Raw genomic sequence first — 14719 nt, forward strand, 5'->3', positions numbered from 1 at the left:
AGTGTTTCCATTTATTTGTACATTGCAATATACAGAATGTACTTGATTTTGGCACTCATTACAAATACAGTGCAGTACAATTAATGCCAAAATGATTTGAGAGCCAGACAAAACTTAGAATTTCACCAACTTTTTATTGTGAAATGGATGTTTTTAAAAAAAAAAAAAAAAAAAAGTGGCCATTTGCCATTTTTGCTCATTTTGCACATCTTGTGCACCATTCTGAAGTGTAGTAGTAAAGTGCTTTTAAAACATCACCTGTACCATTATTAAGAATGAGTGAACAATTCAGGACCAAAAAACATTACACTGTTGATGGATGTTTACCGAACAGCAACTGTACAGTACTGTACTGTACCAAAATAATTAAGAAAAATAATTACTTTCGCTGTTATTCTTTTTATTAAAAAAATATTGTAGAACACAATGTAGTAAATTTCCCTAACACTAATGAAATCACAAGTGCGACCTGCTGGATGCATATGTGGGAGATTTAACAAGTCTTATTTGAGGAGCCACAGTAGGATGTGATGGAAAGGACATTTCTCACCTGTTTGCTATTGTGAACAACATTCACAATAGCAAATCACATGCTAACCAAACTAAATGCTTGACAAGACAAAATATTGCAAACGCTGAACTGTGAAATCCAATCAACAAATCTCATCTGCTGATTTTGGCCTCTTTGCTTCATCTGATGTCACAGTGTTGAAATCCCCCAGCTCAAAGAAAGGACAATGTCTGTTGGTATCTGTCTGCATCCATGATGGGGCATACGGTGTATTGCGAGTGACGCAGTCCAAAGGTGAAGGCTGGCGCTTTGGAATGTGTGGTGGTGACCTGGACAATGTAAGAACATTTAGCTCCTGCTTTCTCCTACAAAAATTGACTACTTGTATACAAATCTCTGGACAAAGTAAGAACATTTAGCTTCTGGTTTCTCCTTCAAAAAATGGACCACTTGTGTACAAATTATGTCTGCCTGCCTCTATCAAGTGTGAAATGAAAGGAAAATAAACTAAAGTAGCTATATATGGTAAAATGCTTTCTGCATGCGCCATTAATTTGCAGTCTGGACATGGATGAGATCTACTGTTAGAGAGCGTCAATGTCTACAGAAATTACCAGTAACACCCAGAAGTCAATATTTGTTCTAAGTTGCATATTTGAACAAAGAATGTATGAGGGTTGGAAAGTAGCTGCTGGTTTCATTCCATGCCCAAGCTGTGCCACTAGTGCAATGGTAAAAATAAAATTTGGTAAACAGTGTATTAAGACACATGGGAACTGTTCTTTGTGGAGGGGAAATGCATAATTGGCCCCAGTAGGAAGCAAGACCTTCCCCACCTTCTCAGGACGGTAGACTCCAGGTGCTGGCGTCCTCGTAGCACCTTGAGGCATGAACTTGCGCCCTGGCATGCTGTACTGAGGAGATTTGTTTAGGTAAATTTGAGGGTCCACAGCTTGATAGGCTGCAGGGCCTGGAGACTGAAAGATAAAGTACAAAAAACAATGTTAAAGGGACTGTTTGCCATTTGAAGAACAACCTATCAGCGATAGAAGGCATTTGGCGTACAATAGCAGGCACACACAGTAGTAGCCGGTTATCAGCACACTCTCAAAAGACTGACTTCAGGAGCTTTGCTGAAACTAATTTGCCACAACAGAGTAGAAGACTATCAAACAGAAGGAGAGCAAAGGGAAACTGAATTAGGGAAATAGGGATTTTCGATACCATTACTTTCTCCTTCTGACACCAGTATAAGATTTTTGCCAGACATTTGCCAGACATTTGCCTCACAGTGGGATATGAGCTTTACGAATTAAACCAATAATGTTCGCATCAGCATTCTAAATGACAATGCACATCAAAAATTGCATCTTAATGAGCATATGACCACTAAGATGGATCCGTCAGCCATGCATGCCATTTAGTTTCTGATAGAAAATGGCCATAACAGGGCACCCTGATATTAGTGACTTGTATCGTCCGCCATCGTGAGTTATTGGACACCGATATCGACCCAATGTGATATGTGGAATAAATATTCGCCCATCCCTAATCAGAAGAGATTCTGAATGAGCAAAACGTCTGATAGACAGGTACGTTCACCACATCTTTTTGATTTTTAATTCATTGTATGTGGCAATTGTAGTTATTGTTGGTTTGTTTACAGACCTAATGCTAGCTTAGCACTGTATTGCTAGTCCACTGTTTTGTTGAAGATGGATACGTGTTCCGAGGTTTGCAGTAAGTTTGTATGCATGTGAAAGACAGTCGCCATGTGTGGGGGTGTTTTTTTTTTTTTTTTCTTCTTCTTTTTAAAGTCCACTTTCCAGACTCCGCTGGGTAGGACTGGATTTGTGGGGGTGTGATTGAGTGAATTTAATTGTGATTGGCTGTGTCGCTCGGTGAGCCTGAAGTGTTTTAGACAATATTTCTACCTTTGTGTAGTCTTCCATGAAGTTGCCATTTTTACTGCGACCGTAGAGCGAGTGTGCGGGTGCTGCGCGCATATTGACAGTTTTGGGTCCAAACACAGGAGGTAGAGTGTTGGATGCTGGACCTGCAGGGACAAAACTGTTAAGCAGCGGGCCAAATTTAATTATCACCCCAGCCTTCTGATCAAATTCAGAAAAAACATGCTTCTTGGATATCTCTGAAATCTCTGAAAGATTATCCTGAGCAATTATCCTGTGATGGAGCCATGAGTGATTTGAGATTTTTTTCTCTCACTCTGCTCGGAAAATGTTCAAAGGCAATATTCATGAATATCAAACCTGTTCAATATTAATGATGGAAAATCTTTACTGTATGTGTGTGTGGTCAAGTTGGGCAAAACCATCTCAAGAAGTAATTTTATTCATCAAGTTTGATTACATAAGCAGTGAACCTCATCTGAGAATGTCTGACGATTCTTTTGGAGAGTTGTAGAAGTACAGAACTGTAGACAGTTTTTTTCTTTGCTAACCCAAAAGAAGTGTAAGAAATGTCAAAAAGAGAAATGTTACCGGGAGTAGTCTGGTTGCTCTGTACAACATGTTTTCCTCTCCCGGACAACGTATAGGAAGGGGAAGAGTGATAAGTGACCTTGTCTGAACTCTCAGGGTGGTAATGATCTGAAAAAAAAAAAAACAGCAAGAAAACATGTCATCATTTCCAACGTGGCCGAGCTGCGCTGTAAAAAAAAAAAGAAAAGAAAGAAATGTGCGTTATGCTCACTGGGTGCAGGCACTTGGGTGCGCGCTAATTCCTTGGGGCGACTGCCAAATGAAAACGCTGGAGTTCCATCACGACCCGTTTTGGTGATGTTGGAGGGGATGAGGTGTTTAGGTCCGGGCGAGATTTCTTGCGAGCTTATGTCATAGGTGGCCCGAAAGCTGAAACTGGGCGCTTTGTATTTTGTCGGATCATGTAGTGATGAACCTGGATGAAGGGCAAAAAAAAAAAAAAAAAAACCTTATGTTACCACAAATCTTAAGACTGGTAGCATAGAATAAAAAAAAAAAAATTCTACCTGTGAGTGAAGGCAGTGCATACTTGGGCCCTGGGCTACTATAGAGGGCAGCTATCGGCCCTCGAGGTCTGTGGGGCCTCCATGATCCAACCCAAGGCTCTTCATCAGGCATTATCTGTAACAAATACTTAAAGTTTGCTTTTCATTCAATGGGCAGTGTGAAAACCACCAGAGGGCCTCCACTTTCACAATTTACCAATACTAATGGAGTGGTCCAGGTACGTCCTGGACTGGTTGCCAGTCATTGGCAGGGCACAACCGGTGATATAAAAAGTCTGCACACCCCTTGTCAAATGCCAGGTTTTTGAGATATGTAAAATAAATGAGACCAAGATAAATAATTTCACTTACCTTGTAGTTGTATGTAAATAAGTACAACTTAATTTAATTTTATGAGGAGAAATAAATCAAAGCATGCATACCCTCCTAATAAATGGGATGTGGTAACTTTGTGTATATTTTATATTTGACTTATTGAAATTAAGGATTTGTCAGGGGGACATTTACTTAAAAATCCATGACAAGATACTTTGCAGAAAACTCATGCAAGCATGGGGAGAACATACAAACTCCACACAGCATTATTACAACCAAGAATGAGGGAGAGATGGTCACGACTAGTCCACCCTGCTACCTGCCTGTACGTCACCCATCTGTAAATATTACACTAAAACTCTTAGCTGCGCCTGTTACTCAATAACAAAAAAATGTCTCCTAGGAAGGAATGTATATTCTAAGGTTCAGTATTGATTCCGTTATTTCTGAAGGGGGCCGGGTGGATTCAAAATGTTGGTTGAAATAGTTTACCTTTCGCAAATCCCGATCCTCATTTCAGTCTTCCTCTGATCCGGAAATCAGTGCGTTCATTGAACTACAACACAAATTGTTTCGAGCCAGCCCACTTCACTATGGCAATGTTGCCACGGAGACGACTGCACATGCTGACCGTGTTGTGTTCAAAACCTCCATGCAAGTGAAGGAATTTACATTACTAGACATTTTATTTAAGAATTCGCAACGTACAATTTTAAAAACCCGTTTTCCTGACGCATCATACGCTCTCTAGTTATTACGTATGTATTTCGAGCCCACAAACTGTCCCTAGCTGTTAATTTAAAAGGTAATTTTTTAACCCACACGACTGACCTGTCAGGACGGCCTTAGATTTTCTTGTCGAAGTTTCTTGCGTTGGACAAAAAGAGCTATCCAGCACTTTAGCATCCTGACGCCGCCCCCGCGTCCCGGCTGGGAGATGACATCATTACAGCCTGAATGTGATGACGTGTCACCCAGCGGCCCATTTGTACTCAGGTGGCGTGTGCGAGAAACACAGCACACAAGTGCTTATGCACAAAATGGTTGTGTTGGTTTGACAGTGCGACGCTAATTACAACCCGACCGGTGGTGACGTCACAGATTGAGGCGCTCAAACAACTCTTCAGTTGGCACCTCGTCTAAAAGTTAGAACAAATATGGAAATGTGGCATTTTGTCAGGTGGAGTTCGCACAATGGACTCACGAAAAAGTGGATCAGAAGTTTAATTGGAGACAAGGCGGGTGGGCGGCGCACGCAGATAAATACTAGCGAGATTGCTTTACTTGCGTCTTTTTAAAGTTAAAGGTAAAAGTTAAGATAAGTTAAGTTTGACCGACTGGCACTCCATTATAGCATCGCCAATTATTTTATGTTTTATGTGACAAATGATCACTAAACTGGTGTTTAAGGCGACACTTCTGGATTACCAGCGGATGGCGCTCGTTGTCTCATAAACAAAAACATTGAAACCGCGTCAATGTAAAATTCATTATTTTATCCGAGATTTTTTCCCCAAATCTGGAGGCTTAAACTTTTAATTACATTTTTGAGAAAGTCTCAATAACGTTTACAAACAGTTGCTGCACTTGTGATCACATTTCTCCACTCGTAATATGTAATAAACACAGAAGCAATCCTTATTTTACACTCAATGTTTTCTTTTAAATAATACTCATTTGGTTGGTCAGTTGTTTCACCCAAATGGTCCACTTTTAACTTATCAAGAAATCATTTGGAAATCCCATACTTTTTCCTGTTCACAGGGTAATTTAATCTTGTTATAAAAGCACCACTATCACACCAACAAGTTTATTTTCCTATTTGTGGTCAAAAGAAAAAAAAAAAACTTTGTCGGAATGATCGAATTGACAATTGGTCCACTTCAAAGTGTAGCGTCCCAGCTCCAGGCCCACCGGATTTAACAATTGTTGAGAAAGTTCTCCCTCAAATGGGTCCTAATGAGATTTAGTAAACGTGCAAGGCTTTCAATTTCCTCTTGAGGTCGCTGTTGAATAAAAAAGGCAATTGGCGAGTTGTCAGGCTTTGCTCACTTAGAACATTGCACTGTTTATTCGCTTACCTTTGTCAGTGCTCGTATCAGTCGCTGCAGCACGGCATCTTCTCTATGCGGACACAGGCTGGTCACTTTGTTGATACAGCTCAGCAGACAATAGATGGTGTGCCTCTGTGACTGGAAGGACAATAGGATTGCTAGCAACTCTTGGCACCAGAAATTGCTGGATTTGAAAATGCAGTTGGATCAGACCACTTTGTGGAGTGAGCTCCATCCCCTGCAGAATCTGACCAGGTCAAAGACTCTCTTTTCCTCAGTAATGTTTGCTTGCAATACATTACGATTAATCGAATACTAGTTCTAAATTCAACATTTATTTATTACATAGGCCAGAGTGATAATGATTGATAATTTATAAAAAAGAGAAATAAAAAGCACTAAGTGGAACAAACAAAGTGATTGATAATTTATAAAAAAAAATAAAAATAAAAAGCACTAAGTGGAACACATTCACGATTGATATTTATTACAACAGAAGTGAAGAGAATTATCACTCATGACCACCATGTCCAAGAAAGGAAGTGCTGCATTGGGGCCCCCTTTCTGTTTTGTTTAAAACAAAAAAAAAAAAAAAAAAAAAAAAAAAAAACGATATTATTGCCTCTCAAAAGAGTATCTGGCCCAAAAACGACCTGATCTCTTGAGCTACACCTATTCAAGAGACGAAAGAATGGGTAGCTTAGTAGCTAGTTAGCCTATTTCTGTGATTAAGATTGATTAAGTATTATAATGAGTACAAAGGAATATCAAGATTATTGGATACCTTACCTTCTTGAGCACACAAAAAGGCTTCCTGTTAGGTTCCACACAACTCAATCTTACTATATCCTCGCCACCAAGAACGGGATCCTGTGTCAAGATGGATCAAATAAATATGTTGGAGCATCGGATTGGATGACTGTTAAATATCAACATTTGCTTGAAGTCCACTGACTGACTTTTAGCTTCTCAAGCCAGGTCCAAAGCAGGCACGTGAGAACCTGAGGATTCGTCTCGGTCATCAAAAGAGCCCAGCCACATTCACTGCTATTCAGCTCCTCCTGTTAGGAAGGTGAGTGACTTGACTTTGGAATGTTGTATAAAAATGGGAGATGTACCTGTAGGAGAGACGACCGCTGTAGAATGGATTCTTCTGGTGGACTTTGGTCTGCCATTGCCTTGGCAATGGCACGAGCCACCGAGGTCGGGCGCACGTTGTGTGTGCTTCTGCACAACTATTGAGGAATAATCTTGAGTCGGAGCATTCATCACGCAATTTGTAATCTTAAATACTCGGTCTTGCTTTTACCTCAATGTTGGAACTGTACTTGGATTGATCCTTTTTGACCGTAGACTTAAACATCCTACCAGAGCTTTTGCTCGGCTGCTTAGCGCGTGTTTGAGCACGGTTGTTGGTGGTGAGGTGTAATGAAGTTGGGGTAGTCTTGGAGCTCACTGGTCTCAGTTCAGATCCTATGGCATCCTTTGCAAGCCAGGGACTCATCTCCAGATCCTATAAGACAAGATACAATAGCATGACAGTTTGCTTTTCCTATTAGAAACAATACAAATTAAAGCAGTCAGAGGCTAACATATGATATAGTGGAGGCAAAGCGGTACAACAAGGCCTCAGAGATCGTCACTTCACGACAATCCCGGTAATTTAAGCGATGAAACCTTCACCCATCCTGAGTGTACAGTTTTTTTTCTTATGATAGATGGTGCTATACTGTAATGAGCAGTCAAGAAGGAGACCTAGCTGTGTATCACCTTCATGCATGTGTCAGTTCTATTTCCTGAACTATGGTCATTCTCCTCTTTGCCATCTGTAGTGGGTAAAGTCACAAAAAAGCCAATTGAAGCAAAATGCACTTGTTCATCTTAAGACGCTCACTGACCTAGAGTCTCCCTTGATATGGTGATTTGGATTTTTGAGTGTGTGACATTTTTTAATATTTACCGCCATCATGCTGAGGTCAGAGTCACTGTAGCTGCGTTTGTCCCGAAGCAAGTCCCTGTTTCTCTCTGAGAATCCTAGCTGCCCATCCCAGGAGGAAACAGAGCCCACCCGTGCAATGTTGTGATCTTGGCGCAGCAAGGGCAGGAACTGTTTGGACACCAGGGTCTCCCTCACCACTCTGGTCAAAATCCTCAGTTCTGATCTCTTCTCCAGTTCAGCATGTATCTCCGGAGCTGCGGGTAGTCCCATCGACAAACAGGAGATGTGCATGCACAAAAGGTACACCACCTAATGAGATTGCAAGAGGGGGATCAGTGATGCTGTACTGTTAGTGACACAGATAACGATCAAGTCCACACCTTGGGTATGTATCTGAGCGTGCGAGCCTCTTGGCCGTGCAGCAGGAGCGCTTGGCGGTTGAGGTAGTGCTGCAGGGTGACGGGGGATCCATGTCGCAGGCTGGGGTCTGGGTACTGAACCAGCTGCGCGCTGAGGAGCCGAGCAAAGTCGAATATTTGGCTGATCTGCGCCCGGGTTTGGATGGAGCGAGGCCTCTTGATGCGGACATAATGGACGGCCTCGCTGGGACTGATGCGCAAAGTGTAGATTAAATAGCAGGCTATCAGGACACCTGTGGAGCAGTCATAGTACAAAGTTGTGCGTTGTGTGCCGTCACGCTTGCTGGGTTACTTCTGATGGAACCCAAACCTGTTCTGCCCAGGCCTGCATGGCAGTGCACAGCAACCCTGCCTTCCCCCACCGCGAAGGCCAGCACCTTTACCCCATCTATTATGTTGACCAGGGGAGACACGCAGAAGTCTGGCATCCCAAAGTTGTAGAAGAAAACTGCAAAATAAACACACGTGCTTATAAAATCCTTTGGATGGTCTAGTGAAGAGAATCATTGGCCTCAACACCCGGTAATTGATGAGATCCAATTCAGTCGCAGTACAAAAATCACTCCGAGAACTACAAATGGATGAAATGTTGGTGTTCCCTTGGAACTGTAAGAGTCTGCACTTCTGGGAAGACTTTTCTAAGACGTGGCTCTAGGGAAATCTTGTCCCACAAAGAAGTACAAAACTGTTGCAAATTCCCATGAGTATATAAGGTGTTAAGAATGCGAGTCTGTCTTAATGTCTCAGCCCTGTGACAGGAAATCTGTTGTGGCCGTGCCACGTTCCCTGGCTCTAAATCAGTGGTACTTAACCTGAGTCGGTCTCAGGGGTTCAGCAGAGCCTCCAATGCGGAGGTCCGAACACACCTGATTCATCGTGTAAATTCGTTAACAGCAGAACTCACACTGATTTGCAGGTATGTAATTTGTTGCGAGTTCATGCATTGTGTTGGTTTTGTTCTTTGAACAAGGTGATGTTTGTGCACGGCTCATTTTGTGCACCAGTAAAAAAACATCTATGCCTTGACTTTGAAAAAAAAAATAAAAAATTAAAGAGGGGTTCGGTGAATGTGCATATGAAACTGGTGGTGTTCCGTACCTTCAACAAGGTTAAGAACCACTGCTCTAAATCATCTGGAATAGGCTCCAGCTCACCCTCCACTCTCAACAGGGTAAGCAGTGTAGAAAATGGATGGATGGACATATTGGCTATCGTTGGTTGTTTACACAAGAGTATCGAGACATAGCTAACATACAATACTGAAATTAACTATTTGGTGGTATACTCTACTATACAGTATCTCACTGTCATTCTCCATAAAGGTCTGGGGTGAGTATGTGAAGCCACTTTTGGGGTCCAGGGGGGGTCCACAGTGAGCATGCTCTCCTGGCATTTGCATGTTTATGATGGATCTAATGTTTAATCTAGGGAATAAGTCATATATGAGAAGAACACAATGCCACCAACCACAACTGTTGTGGACTTCAGAATTAAATTCAAGACAATACCGTTGGAATTGCTCAATGATGTCATACTTGTCAATCAAGAGTTTGGATGGTCGTGCCATGGCAATGATGTCATCAGTCACCCTGGAATTTCAGGAAAGAGTGCATTGTAAATAATCAAGCACCCCAAGGTCCTCATTAGTCAGGAGACCATGAAATAGTCCTACCATGATGAGAATACACCTCGGATGACCTGCTGGTTTGCTTTCCAACACTCTGGTCCCTCATAACGGCAGTCCACGCCCCCGCAGGCCAGCAGACACAGAAGCTTGGGCGGGATCACCCTTACCAGGTTCTCCCGGGCTTGGGAGTAAGCAGGTTGCGGAACTGGAACATGGTTCTGCATCCTACACCGGGCAGGAGGTGTAGCACCCCCACCCAATATCAGACTGTACTACACAATTGTCGTTTGTCAATTTAACTCAGAACTTACCTTTGCAAACGTGTTGGACAGAGGTACGATAATTCCCATTAATTGTAGTTTGTACAATTAATTGTAGTTTGTACAAAAGCACACCATGTAAAGGTGCAAAAAAGTGAAACAGAACACACTTGTTCAACACCGACCCATTCGACTGCTTGCTGACAGGCACAGACCTGATCCATCATTGCTAAGCCAGATTAGCTGTCATAAATGCATTACGCCAATTAAATAGTGCTTGTACATTCACATGCAAACACCGTGTATCTCAATTGACCCAAAAAGCCTCACGCATTGTTAGTTTTTGTGATAATACTCAAACGGCACACATTAAATGTTATGGTTCTACTTAAATTCTAATAGGTCTTTCTATTATTTTGTTAATACAGTACTAGAAACTCCTCATTGAGATGCATTGCAGTTAGATACAAACTAACCTATTTGTAATCGGGCAAATAATAAATTAACTTCATCTTCAATTGGCTCTCAGAAAAGATGTTTATTTCTTAGGCAAGAATTAGGTAACGAGAATTAAAACATCGCACTAAATATTAAGTATTTGCTAGCAAACATTACAAGCAAAAGAAACAATTATTGTCATGCAGATCATTTTTACAAAGAGTACACAATGAATCCTTTTATGTATTTAAACAGTTGTTAGATCTAACAATCTTGCTAGCCTTGACAAAATGTTACGAGCAGACTTTTGGTCAGGAAAACAGGGCACCCAGAAAAACAGTACAAAGAAGTATTTTGTATTTTTAAAGTCACAACAACATTCTTCGGTAGGTATAAGCATAAAGCATGAAAAGAAAGGCACAATGTTCCTTTTTGGATCCATTCAGTGGGAGGCAATGCTGTGGAAGAACACTTCAAAAACAAATCCTGGTCAGTCGCCACTGATCAGAACGTAAGAAACGCCAACCTAATATCAGACTGGAATTGCATCATTTTCATGATGACACTCACAGATTGCTGGTCAGACAATAGAATGAAACTTGGACAATTCGACAACACCTTCCGCCCCTGTCATAAAACATTTAAAAAAAAAAAATTAAAAAAAATACTGGCCACCAGCCATGTCCTCCGCAGCTGGAGGACCAAACGTTGAATGTCCGTGTGAAAGTTCAGGCTTTCATCCTTATGGTTGGCCCGCATCTACTTGGACAGCTCCGCAGAAAGCCAGTCCAGTCCGTCGTACAAGCCGTTGCCCTGGATGGCACAGGTCGGCTGAAGGTGCCACTGTAAACGGCGAGCAGTTAAATGACATGCAATCTGGGGTTGCTTTCTTATGGATCAAGGTGGCGTTGCTAGTTAACTTACCTCTTTGTTCCGCAGCTTGTTGAGAGCTAATTTTTCGGTGAGCTCGTTAATAGACAGGGCGTTGGGGAGGTCCTGTTTGTTGGCAAACACCAGCAACACGGCATCCTTCAACTCTTGCTCGCCCAACTAGAAGCACAAATACCAGTCTTGAACTTTGTGCTTTCCGGTATTGTCAATTTCAGATTTTTTTTTTTTTTTTTTTCAAAACTGGTCTCAATAATGAAAATAATATTAACCACAATTACTTTGGTGTTAAATAAAACTCAACATTCTTCAAAAGATTCTTTAGTTTTGGATAAAAACAAGAAAATAATTAAACAAAAAAATATTAAGACAAACACATTTCTTTGAGTTATTCTGTTCATTTGCTTCACCAATAACCTTGTTCTTGGCATGTGCTGGCTTGTGAAAGAACATCTTGTAACCTCGGACAGACTGCATTTAAATTTAGTCCAGAGATAATGTTCCATTCTGACAATCACAGACAATATCAGAGAGCTATTATTACCATTTAAGCACCAATAATACCCACCATCTTCGAGAGCTCCTCTGCAGCCTCAGCCACTCTTTCTCGGTCATTGCTGTCCACAACAAAAATGAGGCCCTGCAAGACGAAAGCAAAACCGATGCTTATGACTCCACAGAAACAACATGAGATTGTGATGGACTGTTATTTGGTGTGATAGCTCAGACTTGATGTGTATCTTAAAGATCATTATAGACTAATATTTTTGTCATTTACTTATTCTTATACAATATTGGGGGGGGGGGGGCTGATTAATTTCATTTACATTCATTTTAATGAGTAAAGACTATTTAAGATACAAATGTTTTGAGTTACCAGCATTGTCAGAATAAATTAAACTCTCATCACGAGTCATGAGCTCTACAGAAAACTCCTAATTGTCCATTGGAGCCAATGTGCTTGTGACTGGTTGTTTGCCCATTTGTGCTCTAGAATTGACAGGCAACCAATCTCACTGGAATATGTTCCAGCTCATCCACCACCTTAATGAGGGGATCAGTAAACAGTTTTAAGAACGCAGTGAGGGCAAGAGCAGCCCTATGGACAGGTGTGTGTTTTGTTGCAGAGACCAAGACTCGCCATTTCAGTTTGGTCCAACAGCTCGTACCTGTGTGTTCTGGAAGTAATGTCGCCACAGAGGCCTGATCTTGTCCTGGCCACCCACATCCCACACGGTGAAACTGATATTTTTGTATTCCACCGTCTCCACATTGAAACCTGACCACGAGGATAGAAAATTAATAAAGACACTTAACACAAAATAACCAACAGGCACAACAGGTTGTTAAAGATGTTTTATTACCTATAGTTGGGATGGTAGTTACTATTTCGCCAAGCTTCAGCTTGTACAAGATGGTAGTTTTTCCAGCTGCATCCAGACCAACTATGGAAGAACATTGTGAAGTGACAAGTTACAACAGCTCGATATCGACCTGACAGTTGTTACATCATAGAACAACCCAAGCTAGCAGAACATGCAGATAGGCTTCAGATAACAGGAAGGCTATATATTTACTATAAAAAAAAACAAAAAACAACAACAACAAAAAAACAAAAACAAATGAAACAATCTGTTAGGCCGTGAGCGCACCCTGACACAATGGGGTTTGGTGAAAACGGCTGAAGTTGGACAGGTAGTGTCCCTAATGTTGAAAAAGTCGATGGAATATCACGATTGCGTCAAACTATTCTACTTCCTCGAGAGAGCAAAAAGGACTGACAAATTCCCTTTGAAAACAAAATATACTCGTTTACAACCGGTTATTTTTGCAACACTACGTCAAACTCGCATGATCGTGGTGATCTACAACTTGAGCACTGCTAGCAGAGCTCCTCTGACAATAGCGTTTACTGAGCAGCGAAGCTAACCATCAACCAGTACTTTTTCAACTCACCCATTAAAATCCTCATTTGTTTTTTGCCAAAAAGTCGATCAAACACTGAAGATAAGGTCAGCCCCATAACTGCTAGGTGGTGTATGATTCCTCCGCAAATACCCTAATCTTAAAACAAAACACAAAGGTGTAAGCAATATTCGATATTATTTCGGCGAATCCCCGTACCGACTGCCACGTCCGGGCCAACGTGGAATGCGTCACGTCAGCATCATTGTCTTCTTCTACGGCTTTTATTTGCAGCTGGCAAAAGAGCTTACTAGTTCATTTCCGCCACTAACCGGACTGGAGTGTGACATGAACGAGTGGGGGGATTTAAATAAAATTATGATTTGTTCACTGTTATTGGTGTGTCTGACCTGATTTTATTATTGGAATGATGCAGATCAATTTTCATTTGAAAATGATGAAAGAACATAGATTGTGCCTGAAGTGGGAGAACCAGAAACGTGTACATATTTTATTAGGTTAGACAAACTCATATTCTTTCGCATGTTCATATATGTCTAAATCCTCTTATTATTTTATATAAACGTAACTGCTCAATCAGAACACGGATACAGCACCCTGAGCTTTGTGGCCTCCCAATACACATGGGCACAGACGGCGGACACAACAAACACACACACACACGCACACACACACGCACGCACACACACACACACACACGCACGCACACACACACACACACATACACACGCACACACACACACACAACCATTCATGGCCACAATCATTCCTAAGGACTATTTGGAGTGGTCAATGCATGTTTTTGGAATGTGGGAGGAAACCAGGGTACCTGGAGAAAACCCACACATGCACGGGGAGGACATGCAAACTCCACAGAGGAAGCTAGAATCAAACCCGCACCTCTGAACTGTGAGGCAGACGTGCTAAACAATGGTCCACTGTGCCGCCAGGATTTAATTGAATAAAAATATGCTTTGAGTTGAAAGTCGTTTTATTTACAGCAGTGAGGTATGGGGCACACACACAATACAGGACATTTTTAAATTATCTAATTATAATTGACGCCAAAGGTGGAAATGTCTTTAGTGGTAGTTTGGAATAATGATCCTGTATTGTTAGAGCTTGATTATTTGGAAGTTTTAAATTACACAATATAACACTGATAACACAGAAAATTGACCTATTAGTGCTTATTCTCATTCCTAAAGCTGCAATTCTACAAGCGTGTACACTATGATTATTTATTGGCTGTATGTTTTCTCAGTGATTTCAACCACAGTTTTATTGTTCAGTTTCCTCTGGTTTTCAGAAAGACGCTTGAAAAACAATGCTTTT

The 14719-nt window shown here is 41.4% G+C and overlaps 3 protein-coding genes across 6 annotated transcripts; all 3 read right to left on the reverse strand.

Moving 5' to 3' along the window:
• Positions 1-379: 379 nt before the first annotated feature.
• LOC125971041 (ciliary microtubule associated protein 1B) lies at positions 380-4893 on the reverse strand. Of its 2 annotated transcripts, none has more exons than XM_049723911.2 (7): positions 4665-4893; positions 3519-3633; positions 3224-3427; positions 3013-3120; positions 2446-2567; positions 1348-1488; positions 380-840 (listed from the first exon to the last, which is right to left on the reverse strand). In XM_049723911.2, the coding sequence occupies exons 2-7, from the start codon at positions 3628-3630 to the stop codon at positions 724-726; spliced, it is 804 nt and encodes a 267-aa protein (XP_049579868.1). In that variant the 5' UTR covers positions 3631-3633; positions 4665-4893; the 3' UTR covers positions 380-723. The 2 variants fall into 2 exon arrangements, with proteins under 2 accessions (XP_049579868.1, XP_049579869.1); XM_049723912.2 differs by lacking the exon at positions 4665-4893 and adding an exon at positions 4326-4654.
• Positions 4894-5310: 417 nt separating this feature from the next.
• Positions 5311-10502, reverse strand: zgc:77752 (uncharacterized protein LOC393862 homolog). 3 transcript variants are annotated; one of them, XM_068650996.1, is made up of 12 exons: positions 10184-10502; positions 9918-10097; positions 9551-9834; positions 8556-8693; positions 8207-8478; positions 7848-8135; positions 7197-7400; positions 7006-7122; positions 6847-6948; positions 6677-6757; positions 5915-6025; positions 5311-5839 (listed from the first exon to the last, which is right to left on the reverse strand). In XM_068650996.1, the coding sequence occupies exons 2-12, from the start codon at positions 10094-10096 to the stop codon at positions 5753-5755; spliced, it is 1863 nt and encodes a 620-aa protein (XP_068507097.1). In that variant the 5' UTR covers position 10097; positions 10184-10502; the 3' UTR covers positions 5311-5752. The 3 variants fall into 3 exon arrangements, with proteins under 3 accessions (XP_068507097.1, XP_068507096.1, XP_068507098.1); XM_068650997.1 differs by having other exon boundaries at positions 5314-5839; positions 9551-9669; positions 9754-9834; positions 9918-10502; XM_068650995.1 differs by having other exon boundaries at positions 9918-10502.
• Positions 10503-10650: 148 nt separating this feature from the next.
• LOC137840357 (ADP-ribosylation factor 4-like) lies at positions 10651-13624 on the reverse strand. The gene is made up of 6 exons (XM_068651000.1): positions 13415-13624; positions 12823-12903; positions 12628-12737; positions 12027-12098; positions 11495-11620; positions 10651-11413 (listed from the first exon to the last, which is right to left on the reverse strand). Exons 1-6 carry the CDS (start codon positions 13479-13481, stop codon positions 11330-11332), a joined length of 540 nt encoding a protein of 179 aa, XP_068507101.1. The 5' UTR covers positions 13482-13624; the 3' UTR covers positions 10651-11329.
• Positions 13625-14719: the final 1095 nt, after the last annotated feature.

Source organism: Syngnathus scovelli, chromosome 6 (genome assembly GCF_024217435.2).
Source record: "Syngnathus scovelli strain Florida chromosome 6, RoL_Ssco_1.2, whole genome shotgun sequence".
Classification (NCBI taxonomy): Eukaryota; Metazoa; Chordata; class Actinopteri; order Syngnathiformes; family Syngnathidae; genus Syngnathus; species Syngnathus scovelli.

Excerpts from the sequence above, each read along its gene's own strand:
- LOC125971041 (XM_049723911.2), bottom strand. The coding sequence starts at position 3,630 with ATGCCTGATGAAGAGCCTTGGGTTGGATCATGGAGGCCCCACAGACCT. Across the intron at positions 3,428-3,518 it reads TGCACTGCCTTCACTCACAG|GTTCATCACTACATGATCCG; the intron begins GTAGAATTTTTT and ends CCCTTCATCCAG. Across the intron at positions 3,121-3,223 it reads CACCCAAGTGCCTGCACCCA|ATCATTACCACCCTGAGAGT; the intron begins GTGAGCATAACG and ends TTTTTTTTTCAG.
- zgc:77752 (XM_068650996.1), bottom strand. The coding sequence starts at position 10,096 with ATGCAGAACCATGTTCCAGTTCCGCAACCTGCTTACTCCCAAGCCCGG. Across the intron at positions 9,835-9,917 it reads CGAGGTGTATTCTCATCATG|GGTGACTGATGACATCATTG; the intron begins GTAGGACTATTT and ends CTGAAATTCCAG. Across the intron at positions 7,123-7,196 it reads AGTACAGTTCCAACATTGAG|TTGTGCAGAAGCACACACAA; the intron begins GTAAAAGCAAGA and ends ATTCCTCAATAG.
- LOC137840357 (XM_068651000.1), bottom strand. The coding sequence starts at position 13,481 with ATGGGGCTGACCTTATCTTCAGTGTTTGATCGACTTTTTGGCAAAAAA. Across the intron at positions 11,621-12,026 it reads CAGAGGAGCTCTCGAAGATG|TTGGGCGAGCAAGAGTTGAA; the intron begins GTGGGTATTATT and ends TTGTGCTTCTAG. Across the intron at positions 11,414-11,494 it reads ACAAGCTGCGGAACAAAGAG|TGGCACCTTCAGCCGACCTG; the intron begins GTAAGTTAACTA and ends CGCCGTTTACAG.